We start from the raw sequence: 18,937 nt of genomic DNA, 5'->3' as shown, positions 1-18,937 counted from the left end.
GGGCAGCAGGTGCATGGCAACACCTTCACCTCCAAGCTCCCATCCAAGTCACATGCCATTCCGAGTTGGACATATGTTGACCGTTCCTTCATCAGCGCTGGTTCAAATCCTGGAATGCCCTCCCTAATAGCACTGTGGGAGTACCTTCACCACATGGACCGCAGCGGTTCAAGAAGCTGTCCCACCACCAATGTTCCCTCTTTTATTCATGCGCGTTCCCTTTAAGTGTCTGCGCAGCCCATTCAGTGGTGGTTCCTTCCATTTAAAAGCCGGTGATCAGCCTGCGCGGGACCTCCAGGCCACTATGCAGCTTAGCGGGAACATTGCCCACCACCACCTTCTCAAAGGGCAACTAGGGATGGGCAATAAATGTCGGCCTTGCCAGCAATCCCCATATCCTGAGAATATATTTTTTAAATAATAAATTCAATTCTGACACGTCTCCGTGACATACAATTGCCATTCCAATAGTCTGTCTAAGTTTTCAATATTGAAGGCAGTCCTTGAAAATGCATTTTCTACGCTAATGAAAAATGAGAGGGAAATTAATGAAGCAGCTTATTACATTATTCGTGGTGCTAGCCCCAAGTGTGCAGAACAGCCTGGCTTTGAATCTGTTGCTGTGTTGCCTTGTACAGTTGTCCGTGTTCCGATGACAGTGCTGCTTACCGTCTGTTGTGTTCCCGCTTGCGTTTAAACTGCTTTTTTCTGCCAGGCAAGCTCAGGAGTCCCTTCCTGCAGTCCCGGAGCAGCCAGCCAGAGCCCCCTCCCTCACCAATCCGCACATCAGCCCAGCCAGCACCCCAAGGTTGGCACTTGCTCGTTTAGATTTTGAGCGCGGGACGGTGCGGCCAGCTCGCGATCACAGGAGGGGCTGACTGACAAACAATCAGCGTGCAGCGTGTCGTATTCAATTCTTAAACCCGCTCTCTCCAAGCTGCACCTGTCACTCTGCAACTGCAGATTGAACCGCCAATGGTACTCAGCTGCATCCCTGCGAATCGAATATCTTTATTGTGCAATCCTGGTCCTCATTGGAGCTCAGAGTGGTGTCCGTCAGCCCCTCGTGCTGGATCATGTGAACTGGACCCCTCGCTGTAAGTCGAGTTCATTCTCTTCAGGGTACACAGAATTTACAGCACAGAAATTCAGGCCCCACTGCTCCATGCCGGTGTTTCTGCTCCACATGAGCTTCATCTCACCCCATCACCATATCCTTCTATTCCTTTCTCCCTCCTGTGTTTATCCAGCTTCCCCTTAAATCCATCTATACTATTCGCCTCAACCACTCCCTGTGGTAGCGAGTTCCACATTCTCACCACTCTCTGGGTAAAGAAGTTTCTCCTGAATTGCTTATTGGAATAATTAGTGACTATCTTCTATTTATGGCCCCTAGTTTTACACTTCCCCACAAGTGGAAACATCTGCTCTGCATCTACTCTTCTCAAACCCTTTCATAATCTTCAAGACCTCTATCAGGTCACCCCTCAGTCTTCTTTCTAGAGAAAAGAGCCCCAGCCTATTCATATCTTTCTTGATAGTTGTAACCTCTGTTTGTTCTGGTATCATTCTTGTAAATCTTTTTCGCACCTTCTCCTTTACATCCGTTTTATCATATGTTGACCAGAACTGTGCAGTGCTCAGAGTGCGTTCTAACAAAGGTTCGATACAAGTTTAACATAACTTCTTGTTCTCATGAGTGAACTTAACACGTCTGTCGGACCTCCGTCCTGCACTTGGACAATGTCTTAATAAACACAAGCGATGGTTTGAATTGCATATCATAAAGGTAGTCTTGAAAATGAAGTCCCCCTGAGAATGACCGGATTTACAGCGTTTGGTCTGTGCAGAAGCTTGTTGCTGTGTTCGGAGAGTTTTAATTACCAGAGATGTTTGTTTTTCGTACCCCACCCCCACCCCTGTAACCTTGTTTCTTTTCCCGGTTAATAAATCTCAGATTTCTAATCTTGGCATGTTGTATTTGATCAGCATGCTGTTTAGAAGGTTTTAGTGCTTCATGTTTTGTTGAAGAACTCAAATTTTCACGTGCGATCCTCACCAGAGACCCCGCAGAATGTTCCAGAAAGAGTGGAAGCCCAGCCCAAGGCGGAGGAGCTGCAGACTGAGTGGAACGGTACGTCGGTCGGTGGTTCTGAGCTGGTTCTGTGCTTGCGTGCGTATATTTGTATTGCTGGTGGGGGGGGGGGGGGTTTACTCGAGCGAGGGGGTCTCCGCTCAAGCTGATTGTATGGGAAGCGCCTTCAGTGAGAGAGTGCTGCACTGTCAGAGGTGCCGTCTTTCGGATGAGATGTTAAACCGAGGCCCCGTCTGTTTGTTCCTGTGAAGCACCTTGGGACGTCTTGCCACATTAAAGACGCTATTTAAATGCAAGTTGTTGTACCGCAGGTCCCACTTTAACAACTCAAGTGATGGATTTATTTTCTGATGTGAGGGGACCCAGTGCAAGTACTGCCATCCGCTGGCCGCTTGCTGTGGGGGGAATGAGGAGCGTCTGCACGAGGCCCCCCCCCCCCCCCCCCCCCCCCAATGACCCCCACAGTTGGAGCGCAGTGCGGCTCGACTATGCTGTTTTAACGTTTCCTGCGATCACACTTCTCGGTTGCTGTGGTGGAATAAAGTCCAGTGCATCTGCGTGGCGAGTGTAGAGAGTGGAACGGAATTTGATTTTGCATTCAGCGGTGGTGGAAACTTTGGAGTGCGTGGGTGTTGGAAATATCGGCGTCTGTTGAAGCAGTGCCTCAGCAGCATGCTGATTGAAGTAGTCTGATCTCCCTGGATTGCACTGCTCCAGAGTGGCTCCCCGTTCCTCCAGCACTAGCCGCGTGATACGGTTTGGTTCTTACCCTGAAATCCCTGCAGCGTGAACGGCCCTGAGTGTCAGACAGGCGGTGAAAATTGGGAAAGGGTGGGACAGGGTGGATGAGAGTAGGCTGTTTCCGGTGCTTGAAGGGTCTGTGTGTGTTTAGGGCTGATACCCTGGGGATGGGGCGGGAGAGCGGGCGAGTGTGCAATGCTTCAGCGTTTTACTGGATGTCTCCGTCTCTAACGGCCGTTAGTTTTGTTTATTTTTTCTTTGCGTTTGTGTCCTGGAAACGACCCACAGATGAGAAGGCTGAGGGTAAAGAAGGTTACAGCTGGCAGTTCCACCATTCCGAAACATTAGAGCAAGAGGATATCTACCAGAATCCCGAGGAACCTGTGGAAGAGCACCACAGCCCCGAGCCTGTTACTGCAGTAAGTACTTTCAGCTCGAGGATTCTAAAGCTGTTCGCCGCCCCTCTTCTCCCCCCCACCCCCCCCCCCCCTTGCCTGTCCTCTCCCCCTCTCCCCGGGTCTCCCCTTCACCTGCCTCTCCTCTTCACCCTCCCCCTGCATCTCCCCTTCACTCTGCGCCCCTCCGCTCCCCCCCTCTGCCTCTTCCCACCCCCCTCCCACCACTACCTCCTCTCCCCCTCTGCCTCACCCCTCCGCCCTCACCCTCCCCCGCCTGAATTTTAATCCCCCAGGGCTGAGCCCCACACAATTTAATGGAGCCTGGAGCCCGTTTCCAAGTCCCCCCTCCCTACCCTAACAGCTGCCAAGTACGGACATTATACTGATGCGTGGTACCAGCCAGGACTGGGACCCTCCACAGATTTCTCTGCAATTATGTGAATGCCAGGCAGCTGTCAAACAATCTGACTGTACTGAAGTGTGTCCCAAGGCCATGTTATAAACAGCTCATATTAATTATCTCATAACTGTAGAATGTGCCTGTGGACTGCGACTGGTCAGGCTGAACAAGGTAGAACAGTGGCAGTTAGGCTGAGGTGTTCCCATGCACTGGGCTGGTTTTGTTGGAACAGATTAAGGGGTGATTTGATAGAGGTGTTTAAAATTATGAAGGGACGGGACAGACTAATTAGAGGCATGTAACAAGGGTACGACAGTAATCATGGGTGACATTAATCTACATATAGACTGGCCAAACCAAATTAGCAATAATACTGTGGAGGATGAATTCCTAGAGTGTGTATGAGATGAATTTTTAAACCAGTACGTTGAGGAGCCAACCAGAGAACAGGCTATCCTAGATTGGGTATTGTGCAATGAGAAGGGGTTAATTAATAATCTTGTTGTGCGGGGTCCTTTAGGGAAGAGTGACCATAACATGATCGAATTCTTCATTAAGATGGAAAGTGAAGAAGTCCAATCCGAAACTAGAGTCCTAAATCTAAACAAAGGAAACTACGAAGGTATGAGGAGTGAGTTGGCTATGATTGATTGGGGAGCTTCATTAAAAGATATGACGGTGGATAGGCAATGGCTAACATTTAAGGAACGAATGCATGAATTGCAACAGTTATACATTCCTTTCTGGCACAAAAACACACAAGGAAAAGTGGCCCAACCATGGCTAGCAAAAGAAATTAAGGATAGTATTAGATCCAAAGAGGAGTCATATAAAGTTGCCAGAAAAAGTAGCAAACCTGAGGATTGGGAGCAGTTTAGAATTCAGCAAAAAAGGACCAAGAGATTGATTAAGAGGGGAAAAATAAAGTATGAGTAAACTTGCAAGGAACATAAAAGCGGACTAAAAGCTTCTACAAGTATGTAAAAAGAAAAAGATTAGTGAAGACAAATGTAGGTCCCTTACAGCCAGAATGGGGAACAAGGAAATGGCCGAGCAATTAAACAAATACTTTGGTTCTGTCTTCACGGAAGAGGACACAAATAGCTTCCCAGAAATGCTAGGGAACCAAGGGTCTAGTGAGAAGGAGGAATTAAAGGAAATTAGTATTAGTAAAAAGTAGTGCTGGAGAAATTAATGGGATTGAAAGCTGATAAATCCCCAGGGCCTGATAATCTGCATCCCAGAGTACTAAAAGAGGTAGCCATGGAAATAGTGGATGCATTGGTTGTCATCTTCTATAGATTATGGAACAGTTCCTGGAGATTGGAGGGTGGCAAATGTAACCCCACCATTTAAAAAAGGAGGGAGAGAGAAAACAGGGAGCTACAGCTAGTAGGGAAAATGCTAGAGTCTATTATGAAGGATGTGATAACAGGACACTTAGAAAATATCAACGGGATTAGACAAAGTCAACATGGATTTATGAAAGGGAAATCGTGTTTGACAAACTTCTTGGAGTTTTTTGAGGATGTAACTGGTAGAATAGATAAGGGAGGACCAGTGGATGTAGTGTATTTGGATTTTCAGAAGGCCTTTGATAAAATCCCACAAGAGGTTAGTGTGCAAAATTAAAGCACATGGGATTGGGGGTAATATACTGGCATGGATTGAAAATTGGTTAACAGACAGGAAACAGAGAGTAAGAATAAATGGGTCTTTTTCGGGGTGGCAGGCGGTGACTAGTGGGGTACCGCAGGGATCAGTGCTTGGGCCCCAGCTATTCACAATATATATCAATGATTTGGATGAGGGAACCAAATGTAATATTTCCAAGCTTGCTGATGACACAAAACTAGGTGGGATTGTGAGTCATGAGGAGGATGCAAAGAGGCTTCAAGGCGATTTAGACAAGTTGAGTAAGTGGGCAAATACATGGCAGATGCAGTATAACGTGGATAAATGTGAAGTTATCCACTTCGGTAGGAAAAACAGAAAGGCAGAGTATTATTTAAATGGTGATAGATTGGGAAATGTTGATGTACAGAGGGACCTGGGTGTCCTTGTACACCAGTCACTGAAAGCAAACATGCAGGTGCAGCAAGTAGTTAGGAAGGCAAATGGTATGATGGCCTTCATTGCAAGAGGATTTGAGTACAGGAGCAAGGATGTCTTACTACAGTTGTACAGGGCCTTGGGGAGACCACACGTGGAGTACTGTGGTCCAGACTCAACTTGTCTAAATCACCTTGAAGCCTCTTTGCATCCTCCTCACAACTCACAATCCCACCTAGTTTTGTGTCGTCAGCAAGCTTGGAAATACTACATTTGGTTCCCTCATCCAAATCATTGATATATATTGTGAATAGCTGGGGCCCAAGCACTGATCACTGCGGTACTCCACTAGTCACCGTACTGTGGTCCAGACTGATTCCTGGGATGGCTGGACTGTCGTATGAGGAGAGAGTGGGTCGACTAGGCCTGTATTCACTAGAGTTTAGAAGAATGAGAGGGGATCTCATTGAAACGTACAATATTCTGACAGGGTTAGACAGACTGGATGCAGGGAGGATGTTTCCCCTGGCTGGGGGGTCTAGAATGAGGGGTCACAGTCTCAGGATACTGGGTAGGACATTTAGGACTGAGATGAGGAGAAATTTCTTCACTCAGAGGGTGGTGAACCTGTGGAATTCTCTACCACAGAAGGCTGTGGAGGCCAAGTCACTGAATATATTTAAGAAGGAGATAGATAGATTTCTAGACACAAAAGGCATCAAGGGGTATGGGGAGAGAGCGGGAATATGGTATTGAGATAGAGGATCAGCCATGATCATATTGAATGGCGGAGCAGGCTCGAAGGGCTGACTCCTGCTCCTATTTTTCTATGAGGCAGTGTGTGTGGGAGGGGGTGTCTGTGTGTGTGTGACTTTGATCAGGAGGACATCTCTGCTTAGGCCTCAGCTGGAGTATTGTGTCCAGTTCTGGGCACCGCACTTTAGGAAGGATGTGAAGGCAGAGAGGGTGCGGAGGAGATTGACTAGAATGGTCCCAGGGATTAAAGACTTCAGTTATGTGGAGAAGCTGGGGTTGTTCTCCATAAAGCGGAGAAGGTTAAAGGGAGATTAATAGATGTTCAAAATTACAAAGGGTTTTGATAGAGTAGACAGGGAGAAACTGTTTCCAGTGACAGGAGGGTCGGTAACCAGAGGACACAGATTGAAGATAATCGGCAAAAGAACCAGAGGGGAGATGCGAATGTTGTGATCTGGAACGCGCTGCCTGAAAGGGCAGTGGAAGCAGATTCAATAGTAACTTTCAAAAGGGAATTGGATAAATACTTGCAAAGGAACAATTTTCATTCAGTATTTCTAGATAGTGTTCATTTTTCAGTCCCCCTCGCTCTCACTCTCTCTCTCTCTCTCTCTGTCCAGGACTCTGGTGGTCAGGCTGCTGCTGAAGATCCTACTGTGCACCAACATGTGGCGGAGGCTCAGTGCCAGGGACTGTGTGCCCGCGCATTGTATGACTACCAGGCCGGTAGGTACATTTCCCAACATCCCACAAACAGGAAGATTTGGTTCATCGACTCTGGATCGAAATAATCACATTAACCTTTTGGTCCCTGTTTATTTGTTGAACGTAAGCCTGATGGAATCATCTAATTTTAAATTCCTCAAAGCGTTTAGGAGGAGCCTGGATCCCGTTGTGCCCATTTTACGGGGGATCAAATGAGGACCAGTTTCGGGAACCAACGTCTTCCGCCCCAAGAATGCCTGAAAGACATCCGAGCCCGATATTGGGGCAGGTGTCTGGGGCGGCCGTCTGGGGCGGCCGTCTGGGGCAGGTGTCTGGGGCGGCCGTCTGGGGCGGGTGTCTGGGGCGGCCGTCTGGGGCAGGTGTCTGGGGCGGCTGCCTAGAGCAGCCGTTGGGCCCCTAACGCCTGTTTCAGGACCCCGTGGGGAAATTGGTGTCGGGCCTACTCCGTCCGGTCAGGCCGCCACCGACAAGGTAAGTTTAATGTGGAACCAGGGGAGCAGGAGTGCCCCCCCCTCCCGGCTCCACAGCATCCCCAAGGGCCACCCCAAATTTTCGGTCTCTTTACTCCCTACTTTCCGCTTTGTGACCAGGAGTCACTGCAGCAGCCTATAATCATAGGAGATTTTAACTTTCATGTTGACTGGACAAATCAAATTGGGCAGGGCAGCCTTGAGGAAGAGTTCATAGAGTGCATTAGGGACGGGTTCCTTGAGCTGTATGTTACTGAACCAACCAGGGGGCAGGCAATCATAGATCTGGTCCTGTGTAATGAGACAGGATTAATAAAAAATGTCCTAGTAAAGGATCCCCTTGGAATGAGTGACCATAACATGGTTGAATTCCAAATTCAGTTGGAGGGTGAGAGAGTTGGATCTTAAACCAGTGTACTAAGCTTAAATAAAGGAGACTATGAAGGTATGAGAGCAGAGTTGACTAAAGTGGACTGGGAAAATAGATTAAGGTGTAAGACGGTACAAGAGCAGTGGTCTACATTCAAGGAGATATTTCACAACTTTCAAGAAAAATATATTCCACTGAGGAAAAAGGGGCATAAAAGAAAAGACAGCCATCCGTGGCTAAGTAAAGTACTTAAGGATAGTATCCGACTGAAAACAAGGGCATATAAAGTAGCCAAATCTAGTGGGAGGATAGACGATTGGGAAGCATTTAAAAGCCAGCAAAGAATAACAAAAAGATTAATTAAGAAAGGGAAGATAGATTATGAAAGTAAACTAGCAAAAATATAAAAACAGATAGCAAGAGTTTCTACAGTTATTAAAAAAAAGAAAAAGGGTGGCTAAAGTGAATGTTGGTCCCTTAGAGGACGAGACCGGGAAATTAGTAGTGGGGAACATGGAGATGGCAAAAACGCTGAACAAATATTTTGCATCAGTCTTTACAGTAGAGGACACTAAAAATATCCCAACACTGGACAAACAAGGGGCTATAGAGGGGGAGGAGCTAAACACGATTAAAATCACTAAGGAGATGGTACTCGGTAAGATAATGGGACTTAAGGCGGATAAATCCCCTGGACCTGATGGCTTACATCCTAGGGCCTTGAGAGAAGTGGCGGTAGGGATTGCGGATGCATTGGTGGTAATTTTCCAAAGTTCCCTGGATTCAGGAAAGGTCCCAGCAGATTGGAAAACTGCTAATGTAACGCCCTTATTTAAAAAGGGAGGTAGACAAAAGGCTGGAAACTATAGACCAGTTAGCCTAACATCTGTGGTTGGTAAAATGTTGGAGTCCATTATTAAGGAAGCAGTGACAGGACATTTGGATAAGCATAATTTAATCGGACAGAGTCAGCATGGTTTTATGAAGGGGAAGTCACGTTTGACAAATTTGCTCGAATTCTTTGAGGACATAACAAACAGAGTGGATAAGGGGGAACCAGTGGATGTGGTGTATTTGGACTTCCAAAAGGCATTTGACAAGGTGCCACACAAAAGATTACTGCACAAGATAAAAAATCACAGGATTGGGGGTAATATACTGGCATGGGTGGAAGATTGGCTATCTAACAGAAAACAGAGAGTTGATATAAATGGTTCATTCTCAGACTGGCAATCAATAACTAGTGGTGTTCCGCAGGGGTCAGTGCTGGGACCCCAACTCTTTACAATCTATATTAACAATTTGGAGGAGGGGACCGAATGCAACATATCCAAGTTTGCCGACGATACAAAGATGGGAGGGAAAGCAGTGAGTGAGGAGGACATAAAAAACCTGCAAAAGGACATAGACAGGCTAAGTGAGTGGGCAGAAATTTGGCAGATGGACTATAATGTTGGAAAGTGTGAGGTTATGCACTTCGGCAGAAAAAATCAAAGAGCAAGTTATTATCTAAATGGAGAGAAACTGCAAAGTGCTACAGTACAAAGGGATCTGGGGGTCCTGGTGCATGAAACACAGAAGGTTAGTATGCAGGTATAGCAGGTGATCAGGAAGGCCAATGGAATCTTGGCTTTTATTGCAAGGGGGATGGAGTATAAAAGCAGGGAAGTCTTGCTTCAGTTATACAGGGTATTGGTGAGGCCACACCTGGAATATTGCGTACAGTTTTGGTTTCCATATTTAAGAAAAGATATACTTGCTCTCGAGGCAGTTCAGAGAAGGTTCACTCGGTTGATTCTGGAGATGAGGGGATTGACTTATGAGGAAAGGTTGAGTAGGTTGGGCCTCTACTCATTGGAATTCAGAAGAATGAGAGGCGATCTTATCGAAACATAAGATTGTGAGGGGGCTTGATCGGGTGGATGCGGGGAGGATGTTTCCACTGATGGGTGAGACTAGAACTAGGGGGCATAATCTTAGAATAAGGGGCTGCCCTTTCAAAACTGAGATGAGGAGGAACTTCTTCACTCAGAGGGTAGTAAATCTATGGAATTTGCTACCCCAGAGAGCTGTGGAAGCTGCGACATTAAATAAATTTAAAACGGAGATAGACAGTTTCCTAGCAGATAAGGGAATTAGGGGTTACGGGGAGAGGGCAGGGAAGTGGACGTGAGTCTAGGTTCGGATCAGCCATGATCCTATTGAATGGCGGAGCAGGCCCGAGGGGCCGTATGGCCTACTCCTGCTCCTATTTCTTATGTTCTTATAACCTGACACCTCACTGGCAATCTGGTGAACACGCTACAGGCACCTAGTGAAGCATTGGCGGGTGCTTTAGTGGCAGAGTTCATTCCCAGGGCCGCTCTAGGGTTGCCAACTCTGTTCAGCTGTATTCCTGGAGGATTCATCTCATGACCTCCAGTCTCGCCCCCATACTCGCGCCATTGGTCCATCCTCGCGATGTCCCACGGCCAATAGAAAAGGAGCAGACTCATTGCTCCAATTGGGTGATTGTTGACTCTCGGCCTTTCCCCCTCTCCAATATTGTTTAAACTAATAAACAAACGTGGTCGAAGAACATGGAAAGAACCTAATATTTTCTGAATGCCGCTTTGATTTTTATCCTGGAGACTCCAGGACAATCCTGGAGGATTGGCAACCCGAAGGTGCACTCCCATCCTGTGTCTGTGGTAAAGCTGCTGATCCCAGTCTGTGTGCCACAGTCCGCAATATTGCCGTGAAAAAAATGCAGTTGGTAATTTAAGAAAAACAAAGAAATGTGAGAAACGGAGCATCTGGGAAGCGCCGCTCGCATATCTCTCTCTGTCTCTCTCTCTGTCTCTCGCGGCCTCGCTCTCTCTCTCGGGCTCGGTCTCTGTCTCTCTCTCTCTCTCTCTGCTAACACCCCCTCTCTGTTGAACTTGCAGCCGATGAAACGGAGATATCCTTCGACCCTGATGACATCCTCACCAGCATCGAGCAGATTGACGAGGGCTGGTGGCGGGGCTATGCGGTGGACGGCAGTTTCGGGATGTTTCCGGCCAATTACGTGGAGCTCCTGAGCAGTTAGTCAGCGCCTGGCCAGTCCGGCACGGCGCCCGCGCTGCCATCCGACCGGCGCCAACAAGACATTTTCTCAATCTCCAACTGCAAGCCAAACCTACACTGCCTCAAACTTTCCCTGTCTCATTTTATGCCGGGGTCGAATGGAGTGGGGGGGATCGGGGGGCGAAGCCAACTTTTGAACCACTGGGGTGGGCGGGGGTCAGTCCCCCTCCAGTCAGCGAGCAGAGAATTGGGCACAGCAGGAAGGCACTGATCAGGTTAGACTTAGTGTTTCTCCCCCTTTCCCTCCCCCGACCGAGTCCAGGTTATCGCTCGGACATCTCGTCCTGCAGTTGCTCTGCACTGATCATCAACGCGCCTGCCCGGGGAGGAGGGAGGGGGAATTATCGAATCAGGTGGAACTTCTGCCCACCTCGATCTGAATGCATGTCAGTCCTTTTCACAATGGAACTCAATCACTGTTTGTTTGAAAATGATTCAGTACCGATTGTGATCTTGATACTTGGAGTGGGGAGGGCAGAGTTAGTGTGATGGAATCAGGGCAGTGAATCCAACAGATCTGAACAATATCTCGCTTTTGCAATTCTGGGCAAGTGCAGACTGAAGATCCCGAGGGCTCTCACCTCACCCCTCCCCTCCTCCCCCCCCTCGCTGCCACCTCCCCTCAATCCTCTCCCCAGCGTCCGGTGTGAGTGCAAGGGTGTAACAGGCCAGAGGTCAGTACCAGGGCACTAATCAGAGTGATTGGGGCCGTAGGGTGAGGCTGAGGAGGGGGGACTTCATCCCAGGGAGGGCTGAACGACCAACGACTCTCAGACTCTTTCTGACCATGACAGCGGGAGATTAGAGATTTTACAGATATTCGGTGGTGGAACTTTGACATTCCTTTTATCACTGACTTGCACGTTGGCGAAAGTTTTTTTTGCGCTAATTAATGGGCCGCTAGTCTGGGATTTTGGTGTGGGGTCGTGCTTGCGTAGCGATGGGACCGAGTGGCAACGTAAAAGCAAAATATCGCAAATGCTGGGAATCTGAAATACAAACCGGGAAACACTCAGCGTGAGGCCGCACCCGGGGAGAGAAACCGAGCTAACGTTTCAGCTCGGTGACCTTTCATCAGAACTGGGAGATGTTCAGAGATGAGCTCAGTGACGGCATTAATCTTGCCTCACTTTCCCCCCCCCGCCCCCACCCTAGACCCCTGAGCTGTCCCTGCACCGAGTGTCAGCAGGATCTTGACGGGAGCTCAAAAACTCCCAATACAAACAGAACACAAGAACATGGGAGCAAAATGAGGCTCCCCACACTCCCCTTCCCAACCTCCCCCTCTCCCCATCCCCACTCTCCCCTTCCCAACCTCCCCCTCTCCTCATCCCCCCTCCCAACCTCCCCCTCTCCTCCCCACCCCCTCGAGCAGGATGTGAAAGCTTGCCCAGCATTGGCAGCATTCCTAGTGTTTGAGGTAGGTGGGGTGGATTGTGAGCACGCCTTGGACCGGATCCGGCTCCACAAACCAGCCCCAGATCCTTGTTTCCCATCTCTCTCCCTTCAGTCACAGACTGAGCCGGCCCGGCCTTTACCTACCGCAGTGCTTGTGTGAGTTGAGGCTTTGCTGCCTGCAGAACGCTGGCTTTATCTGAGTTTTAAATAGGATGCTGTTTAAAATGTTAACGATTGTGAATCCTGATTTTTGAAATGATTTATTTTGAATCGACGTCAATCATGTAACAAAGAAGTATTGATTGTTTCCCGAGCTGACGGAGGCCTCCTGAATACACACTGGTTATAGATGGGGAGTGCGCCATGAGGATAATCGGGTTACTAACACATTCCTGGAACACGCGCCACACTCAGCGTGCTCCATAGCTCACTCATCACCCTCTGCTTTCCTCACTTTCTCACTTTTTCTAATTTTCATTAATAAAGGTGGGTTTTTTTTGGCACTTAACCTTCCCGGCTGTTTTTGTAGAAAGGAGAGGCGAGGGGACTGGAAAACTGAGTCGCCAGCCGTGAAGCATCTCTCTCATCCGTGGCCTGCTCCTCGAGTGACTGCAAGTTTCTAAAGTCAATCTGTCTCCCGTGATGTTCCACACAAGGAGTTAGAGAATTATACCCTGAAATTGCAGTGTATTCCTGGCAAACATTGACCTCTCAATCACCTAAATTGATTTATCACATTGCTGTTTGTGGGAGCTTGCTGTGTACAAATTGGCGGCCGTGTTTCCTGCATTACATCAGTGACCACACTTCAAAAATAATACTTCATTGGCTGGAATGTCCTGAGGTCGTGGCAGTGATGTTGGCTGAGGGATAAATATTGGTCAGGACACCGGGGAGAACTCCCCTGCTCTTCCAAATAGTGCCCTGGGATCTTTTACATCCACCTGAGAGCAGACGGGGCCTCGGTTTAACGTCTCAGCTGAAAGACGGCACCGCCAACAGTGCAGCTCTCCCTCCGTACCGCACTGAAGTGTCAGCCTGGAGTGGGACTTGAACCCGCGACCTTCTGACTCGGAGGCGAGAGTGCGGCCAATGAGCCCCAGCTGACACTAAGCTCTTCTGGTGTGTGGGTGATAGTTATTGGTATTAGTTATTAATGTCTTTGTGCTAATTATTCAGAGTTTCAATGAATTTGCATCACCTGCAAAGCAAACCGCAGAACTCCAGCCACAATCGCACTCCCGTCCCGTCTGCTCATAAACTGGCCATGTGACAGCCCAGGCCCCCACAGTAAGATACACTCTCTGCACCCAAGCAGGAGGTGGACTGGGTGCTGGTAGCTAATGTCCTGCCAGCCTGCAGGCTGTGCCCGCAATACACATGGAATCACAGCACAGGAGGAGGCCATTCGGCCCATCGTGCCTGTGCGGGCTCTTTGAAAGAGCTCTCCAATTAGTCCCACTCCCCCTGCCCTTTCCCCAGAGCCCTGCAAATGAGACCTGCACCTGCAGGGAATGGAAACGTGGAATTCAGTATAACTTGAGTAAGTGCTGCACGCCGGAATGCCCATCCTTTGGGCCAGTTCTCCTGCCACTCGGGAGATGAAACAGTCCAAGGTGCTGCATACGTTACTGAATGGAGTCTGCCCAATCCTTCCAGCCTTATTGATGATTTTGAGATGCCAGTGTTGGATTGGGGTGGACAATTGTGAGAAGTCACACAACACCAGGTTATAGTCCAACAGCTTTATTTGAAATCAAAAGCTTGTGATTTCAAATAAAGCTGTTGGCCTATAACCTGGTGTTGTGAGCCATATTGATGTAATGCACGGATTCAGCAGCAGAGGGCAGCAGAAGGCCACAGTCTGTTGAAGCAAAAGGCAAGATATCTGGGAGCTGGTCGTCTCTGCTTTGCCCCAGTGAGTACAGCACAGTTACATCTCCTGCTAGGGGGGTGATTGTGCCCAGGGTGTACAGTACAGTTACATCTCCTGGTCTTTGTTAGTGCCCAGGGTGTACAGTCACTGTTACTCTATCTGTGGGTACCATAAGAACATATAAGACGTAGGAGCAGGAGTCGGTCATTTGGCCCCTCACGCCTGCTCCGCCATTCAATAAGACCATGGCTGATCGGATCTTGGCCTCAACTCCACTTCCCTGCCTCTCCCCATAACCCTTGACTGTTTTATCGTTCAAAAATCTGTCTATCTCCACCTTAAATATATTCAATGACCCAGCCTCCAAAGCTCTCTGGGGAAGAGAATTCCAAAGATTCACGACCCTCTGAGAAGAAATTCCACCTCATTTCCGATTTAAATGGGTGCCCCCTTCTGAAATTATGCCCCCTAGTTCTAGATTCCCCCATGAGGGGAACCATGCTCTCTGCATCTACCCTGTTAAGCCCCTTCAGAATCTTATATGTTTGAATAAGATCCCTTCTGTTCGCTGATGTCTTCAGCAGATCGTATCTGCTTACAACACAATCTGATCCAGCTTCTTGAAGCTAACGTCTGTTTGCAAAATCCTCAGTTGAAACCACAGGTGCAACTCGAACAGAATCGTACCACATGCTTTGACCTAGATATAAACTGACGGCCTATAAACGGACTGGAAGTTTCTGTCACAGCCTTGCATACTGGAATCTAAACAAGTGTTTTTCACAACTCCTGGATGTTGTCGGTTTGCAATATGGCAGTGGAATCCTGAGAATGGATTTTGAGACTGGCTGACAATGCACAGACTTTTAGAGGGCTTCACTCTTTCCTGCTATCACATCAGCTCTAGGAATGTAAGCAAACTTGAGAAAGACGTTGGCTCAAGCCTTAAAAACACCAAAGAGCCCAGCTACAGCTTGCTATCTTGTTGGATTAACACTTCCTATCAATTCTTTGCCACCTGAAATCTGCAACTTTCACTTCCTCCCCTTGTCTAGCAATTAAACGTGATTGCTGTGTAAAGTTGACTGGATTTACACACTTGAACCCGTGCAGGTTAAAACCACAAGCTGAATTTATTTACACGTAAGTGCTATATAGAGGCCAAGTTATTACTCGCTTGCTAGAGTGTAGTTAGTTTGTTAGAACGTGCGTGTTGTAATGGAGCCCACAGATTCCTCGGATTCAAAACCGTCTTTTGCAAAACGAGTGCTCCGGTTCAGTTGAGCCTTCAGAAAGGACTTAGTTTTTATGTCTCTTAATTCCTTTGAAAATCAAAGCAATCATACTATTTCGACACCTGACAACATTGTAGGTCAGTAAAGTTAGACTACAATATGAAGAAGATTCCATAGAATGTGACCGTGGTTTGTCAAGTGTCCTCCGCTCACAACAATTTAAGGTGCGCATTGTCCAATACGCACCTCGATCAAAAGGTTAAATGGCTGTAAATTAGACAAAGCACAGGCGAGATTGGAATCCATCTTAGACCATTCAGCCCATCCTTCATCGCAGCATCTAATTGCCTCGTGAATGACCCCAGAATGTTTGTCTCCCTGCTGTTTTCCGACTTCCTTTTAGCATAGTGGTTGCCAACTCTGGCTGGGTGGATTCCTGGAGATTTCATCACGCGGACTCCCGCCTCGAGCAGTCCCCCCTCCCCAACACTGCCGCCATTGGCGCACGGCCTGCACACTGTTGCAATGTCGGAAACACGGCAGCCAATTTGTGCACAGCAAGCTCCTACAATCAGCAATGTGATAATGACCGGATAATCTGTTTTAGTGATGTTGATTGAGGGATAAATATTGGCCCTAAGACACCAGCGAGAACTCCCCTGCTCTTCCAATAGTGGCCGTGGGATCTTTCACATCCACTTGAGAGAGCAGACAGGGCCTCGGTTTAACGTCTCATTTGAAACCTATGTCACATTAGAGGATTTATCTTTGTGCATTTCTTTCAATGCCTACCAATAGGGAATTCAGGAGAAACTTCTTTACCCAGAGAGTGGTGAGAATGTGGAACTCGCTACCACAGGGAGTGGTTGAGGTGAATAGCAGAGATACAATTTAAGGGGAAGCTGTATAAACACATGAGAGAAAAAGGAATAGAAGGATATGGGGTGGGAGGAGGTTCACGTGGAACATAAACACCGGCATAGACCTGTTGGGCTGAATGGCCTCTTTCTAATGCTGTAAATTCTATGCCTCTCACCTCATAGTCCCAAACTTACTCCCCCAATAAACTGTGATATGAGACATGGCACAGAACTAGCTCACAGCTAGGAAGGTCTGGGTATTAAGCGAAGGGTTCTTTGAGCACCGCAGGGTGATTTTGAAGATGTTTGAATTTAACTGTACTCTCAGAATTGAATTGCGTCATGAAAAACCACAGCACAGTTTCCTGGAAGCCTCTGGAAACAGTTGCTGAAATTTCAGGGGGTTCCCCTCTCGCATATTGTGCAGTTCTGAGAATGAAGCCTGCCTCCTTATTTCAGTGGGAACGGCTGCTTGGGTGCAATATTTGTCAAAATAATAAAAAGTACCTTGACAAATTGACAGAAAACAAGAGCTGGTGGAAAATTTTACGGTTATTGAGAACTCCTGTTAGGACAAGTAAAGCAATCGATTTCCTGTCAGAAATCTGGAGCTCTTTCCCCCCCCGGCCCCCACAAAAGGCTGTGGATGCTGACGGGCAGTTGGAGCTTTGAAGACTGATATTGATTGAGTTTTGTTGGGTAAGGGTATCGAAGGATGTGGCGCAAAGGCGGGTAAATGGGGTTGAGGTACAGATCAGCCGTGATCTAATTAAATGATGGTGCAGGCTCGAGGGGCTGAATGGCCTCCTCCTGTTCCTGTGTTCCTTAAGCAACTATTGCAGGGAGCAAAAATGGAGTCGTATGATCCCAGATAAGCACCAGTTGGACACGTGCCCCCCTGGAGCAGGCTGGGCCACAGGACACTGAGCAGCGCACTGCGGGTGGCTCTTTGCCGAGAGTTGGTAATACTGGCGATGGATTGCATGATAATACTCGATAGTGAGGCTAGACGCAGGTAAAAATGAACATGACAGCTGCTGGATTGTCATAAAAACCCAACTGGCTCTCCAGGGGAAGGAACCTGCCACTCGTACCCGGGCCCATCGCACCCTGACGGAGCCTAGCAAAATACACTCAGTTGTAAAACAGTTTCTGTGCAGAGCAGGGGCGTTGTGCCCGGTGTCGTGGACCAATATCCCTCAACCAACATCACAGATGATCAAGATACGAGTATGGAAAGTAGGAAATAAAGAACTCTTAATTTCTCCAGCGCCTTTCGCCACCGCCGGACGTCCCAAAGTGCTTTACAGCCAATGAAGTCCTTTTAAAATGTAGTCACTTTTGTAATGTAGGAAATGCGGCAGCCAATTTATGCACAGCAAGATCCCACAAACAGCACTGTGATAATGACCAGAGAATGTGTTTTTAGTGACGTTGGTTGAAGGATAAATATTGGCCCCAGGACACCGAGGAGAACTCCCCCTGCTCGTCAAATAGTGCCATGGGATCTTTTATGCAGACAGGGCCTCGGTTTAGCGTTTCATCTGAAAGACGGATAAAACCACAGGTGTGTTTTCCAGTGTCCGAATAGTACCTGAGTGATACTGGTCAGAAGCATTTCTTGCCAAATGAGTAAAATAATTGAAAATCTAAACGGTTTGCTGGGCACAGTCACTCTGATCCTTTCTGTTAATTGATCTTTTAACTGTAAATCCCACACATTAAATTACTCACAGTTCCCATCTTAGTCATCTTCTGCTGAAATAATGTCAGCTCTCAATACAACACCAAATAGTTAACCACCTCTAGCAACAATAACTTGTATTTATATAGCGCCTTTAATGTAGAAAAACGTCCCAAGGCGCTTCACAGAAGCGATTATCAAACAAAATTTGACACCGAGCCACATAAGGAGATAATAGGACAGGCTTGGTCAGAGTGGTAGGTTTTAAGGAGCGTCTTAAAGGAGGAGAGAGGCGGGGAGGTTTAGGCAGCTGAAGGCACGGCCACCATGGTGGAACGATGGGAGTCAGGGAGGAGCGCAGAGATCTCGGAGGGTTCTAAGGAAGATATTCCCCCTGAGAGGAGCTTTTGGAGAGGAGAATAATTAGCAGAGGAAAAAAAGGTTTTTAATACAGGGAAAAAATTAGACAAGAGTCTGATAAAACACAGCATCGTGCTACACCCTTCCATTTTCACACAGCTCAAATTACTTCAAGTTTAGAAAGGCAGAGTGTGAGGGGATCAGCAATGAGCTAAGTGAAGTGCACCATTTGGAGAGGAATATTGTCAAAGAGCAGTGGATGGTGTTCCCAGATTATAGATAAGAGGGCATATTGAAAGCGCTGGATAGATACGGTACGGTGAGAGGGAGTCAGCAAGGATTTATGGGAGGGACCTCCTGCCTGAACAGGTTTCCTGGAGTTCTTCCAGAACTTGACAGGCCAGGATG

The 18,937-nt window shown here is 47.7% G+C and overlaps 1 protein-coding gene across 2 annotated transcripts in view; it reads left to right on the top strand.

Annotated features, from left to right (window-relative positions):
* dbnlb (drebrin-like b) overlaps positions 1 to 13,017 on the top strand; it is a 50,616-nt gene extending 37,599 nt beyond the window's left edge. The window contains exons 11-15 of one of the 2 annotated variants that reach the window (XM_085970880.1): positions 716 to 808; positions 2,063 to 2,134; positions 3,125 to 3,255; positions 7,063 to 7,168; positions 10,936 to 13,017. In XM_085970880.1, coding sequence (XP_085827006.1) covers positions 716 to 808; positions 2,063 to 2,134; positions 3,125 to 3,255; positions 7,063 to 7,168; positions 10,936 to 11,078 — 545 coding nt within the window. In that variant the 3' untranslated portion in view covers positions 11,079 to 13,017. The remainder of the gene's footprint in view (positions 1 to 715; positions 809 to 2,062; positions 2,135 to 3,124; positions 3,256 to 7,062; positions 7,169 to 10,935) is intronic. The other variant, XM_085970881.1, reaches the window with a different exon arrangement.
* Positions 13,018 to 18,937: the final 5,920 nt, after the last annotated feature.

The sequence above is a fragment of the Somniosus microcephalus genome, chromosome 30 (genome assembly GCF_052327205.1).
Source record: "Somniosus microcephalus isolate GS21.2 chromosome 30, FLI_Smic_1.0, whole genome shotgun sequence".
Classification (NCBI taxonomy): domain Eukaryota; kingdom Metazoa; phylum Chordata; class Chondrichthyes; order Squaliformes; family Somniosidae; genus Somniosus; species Somniosus microcephalus.
Note: the sequence above shows the minus strand (reverse complement) of the source record. Positions and strands in the feature narration are given on the sequence as shown.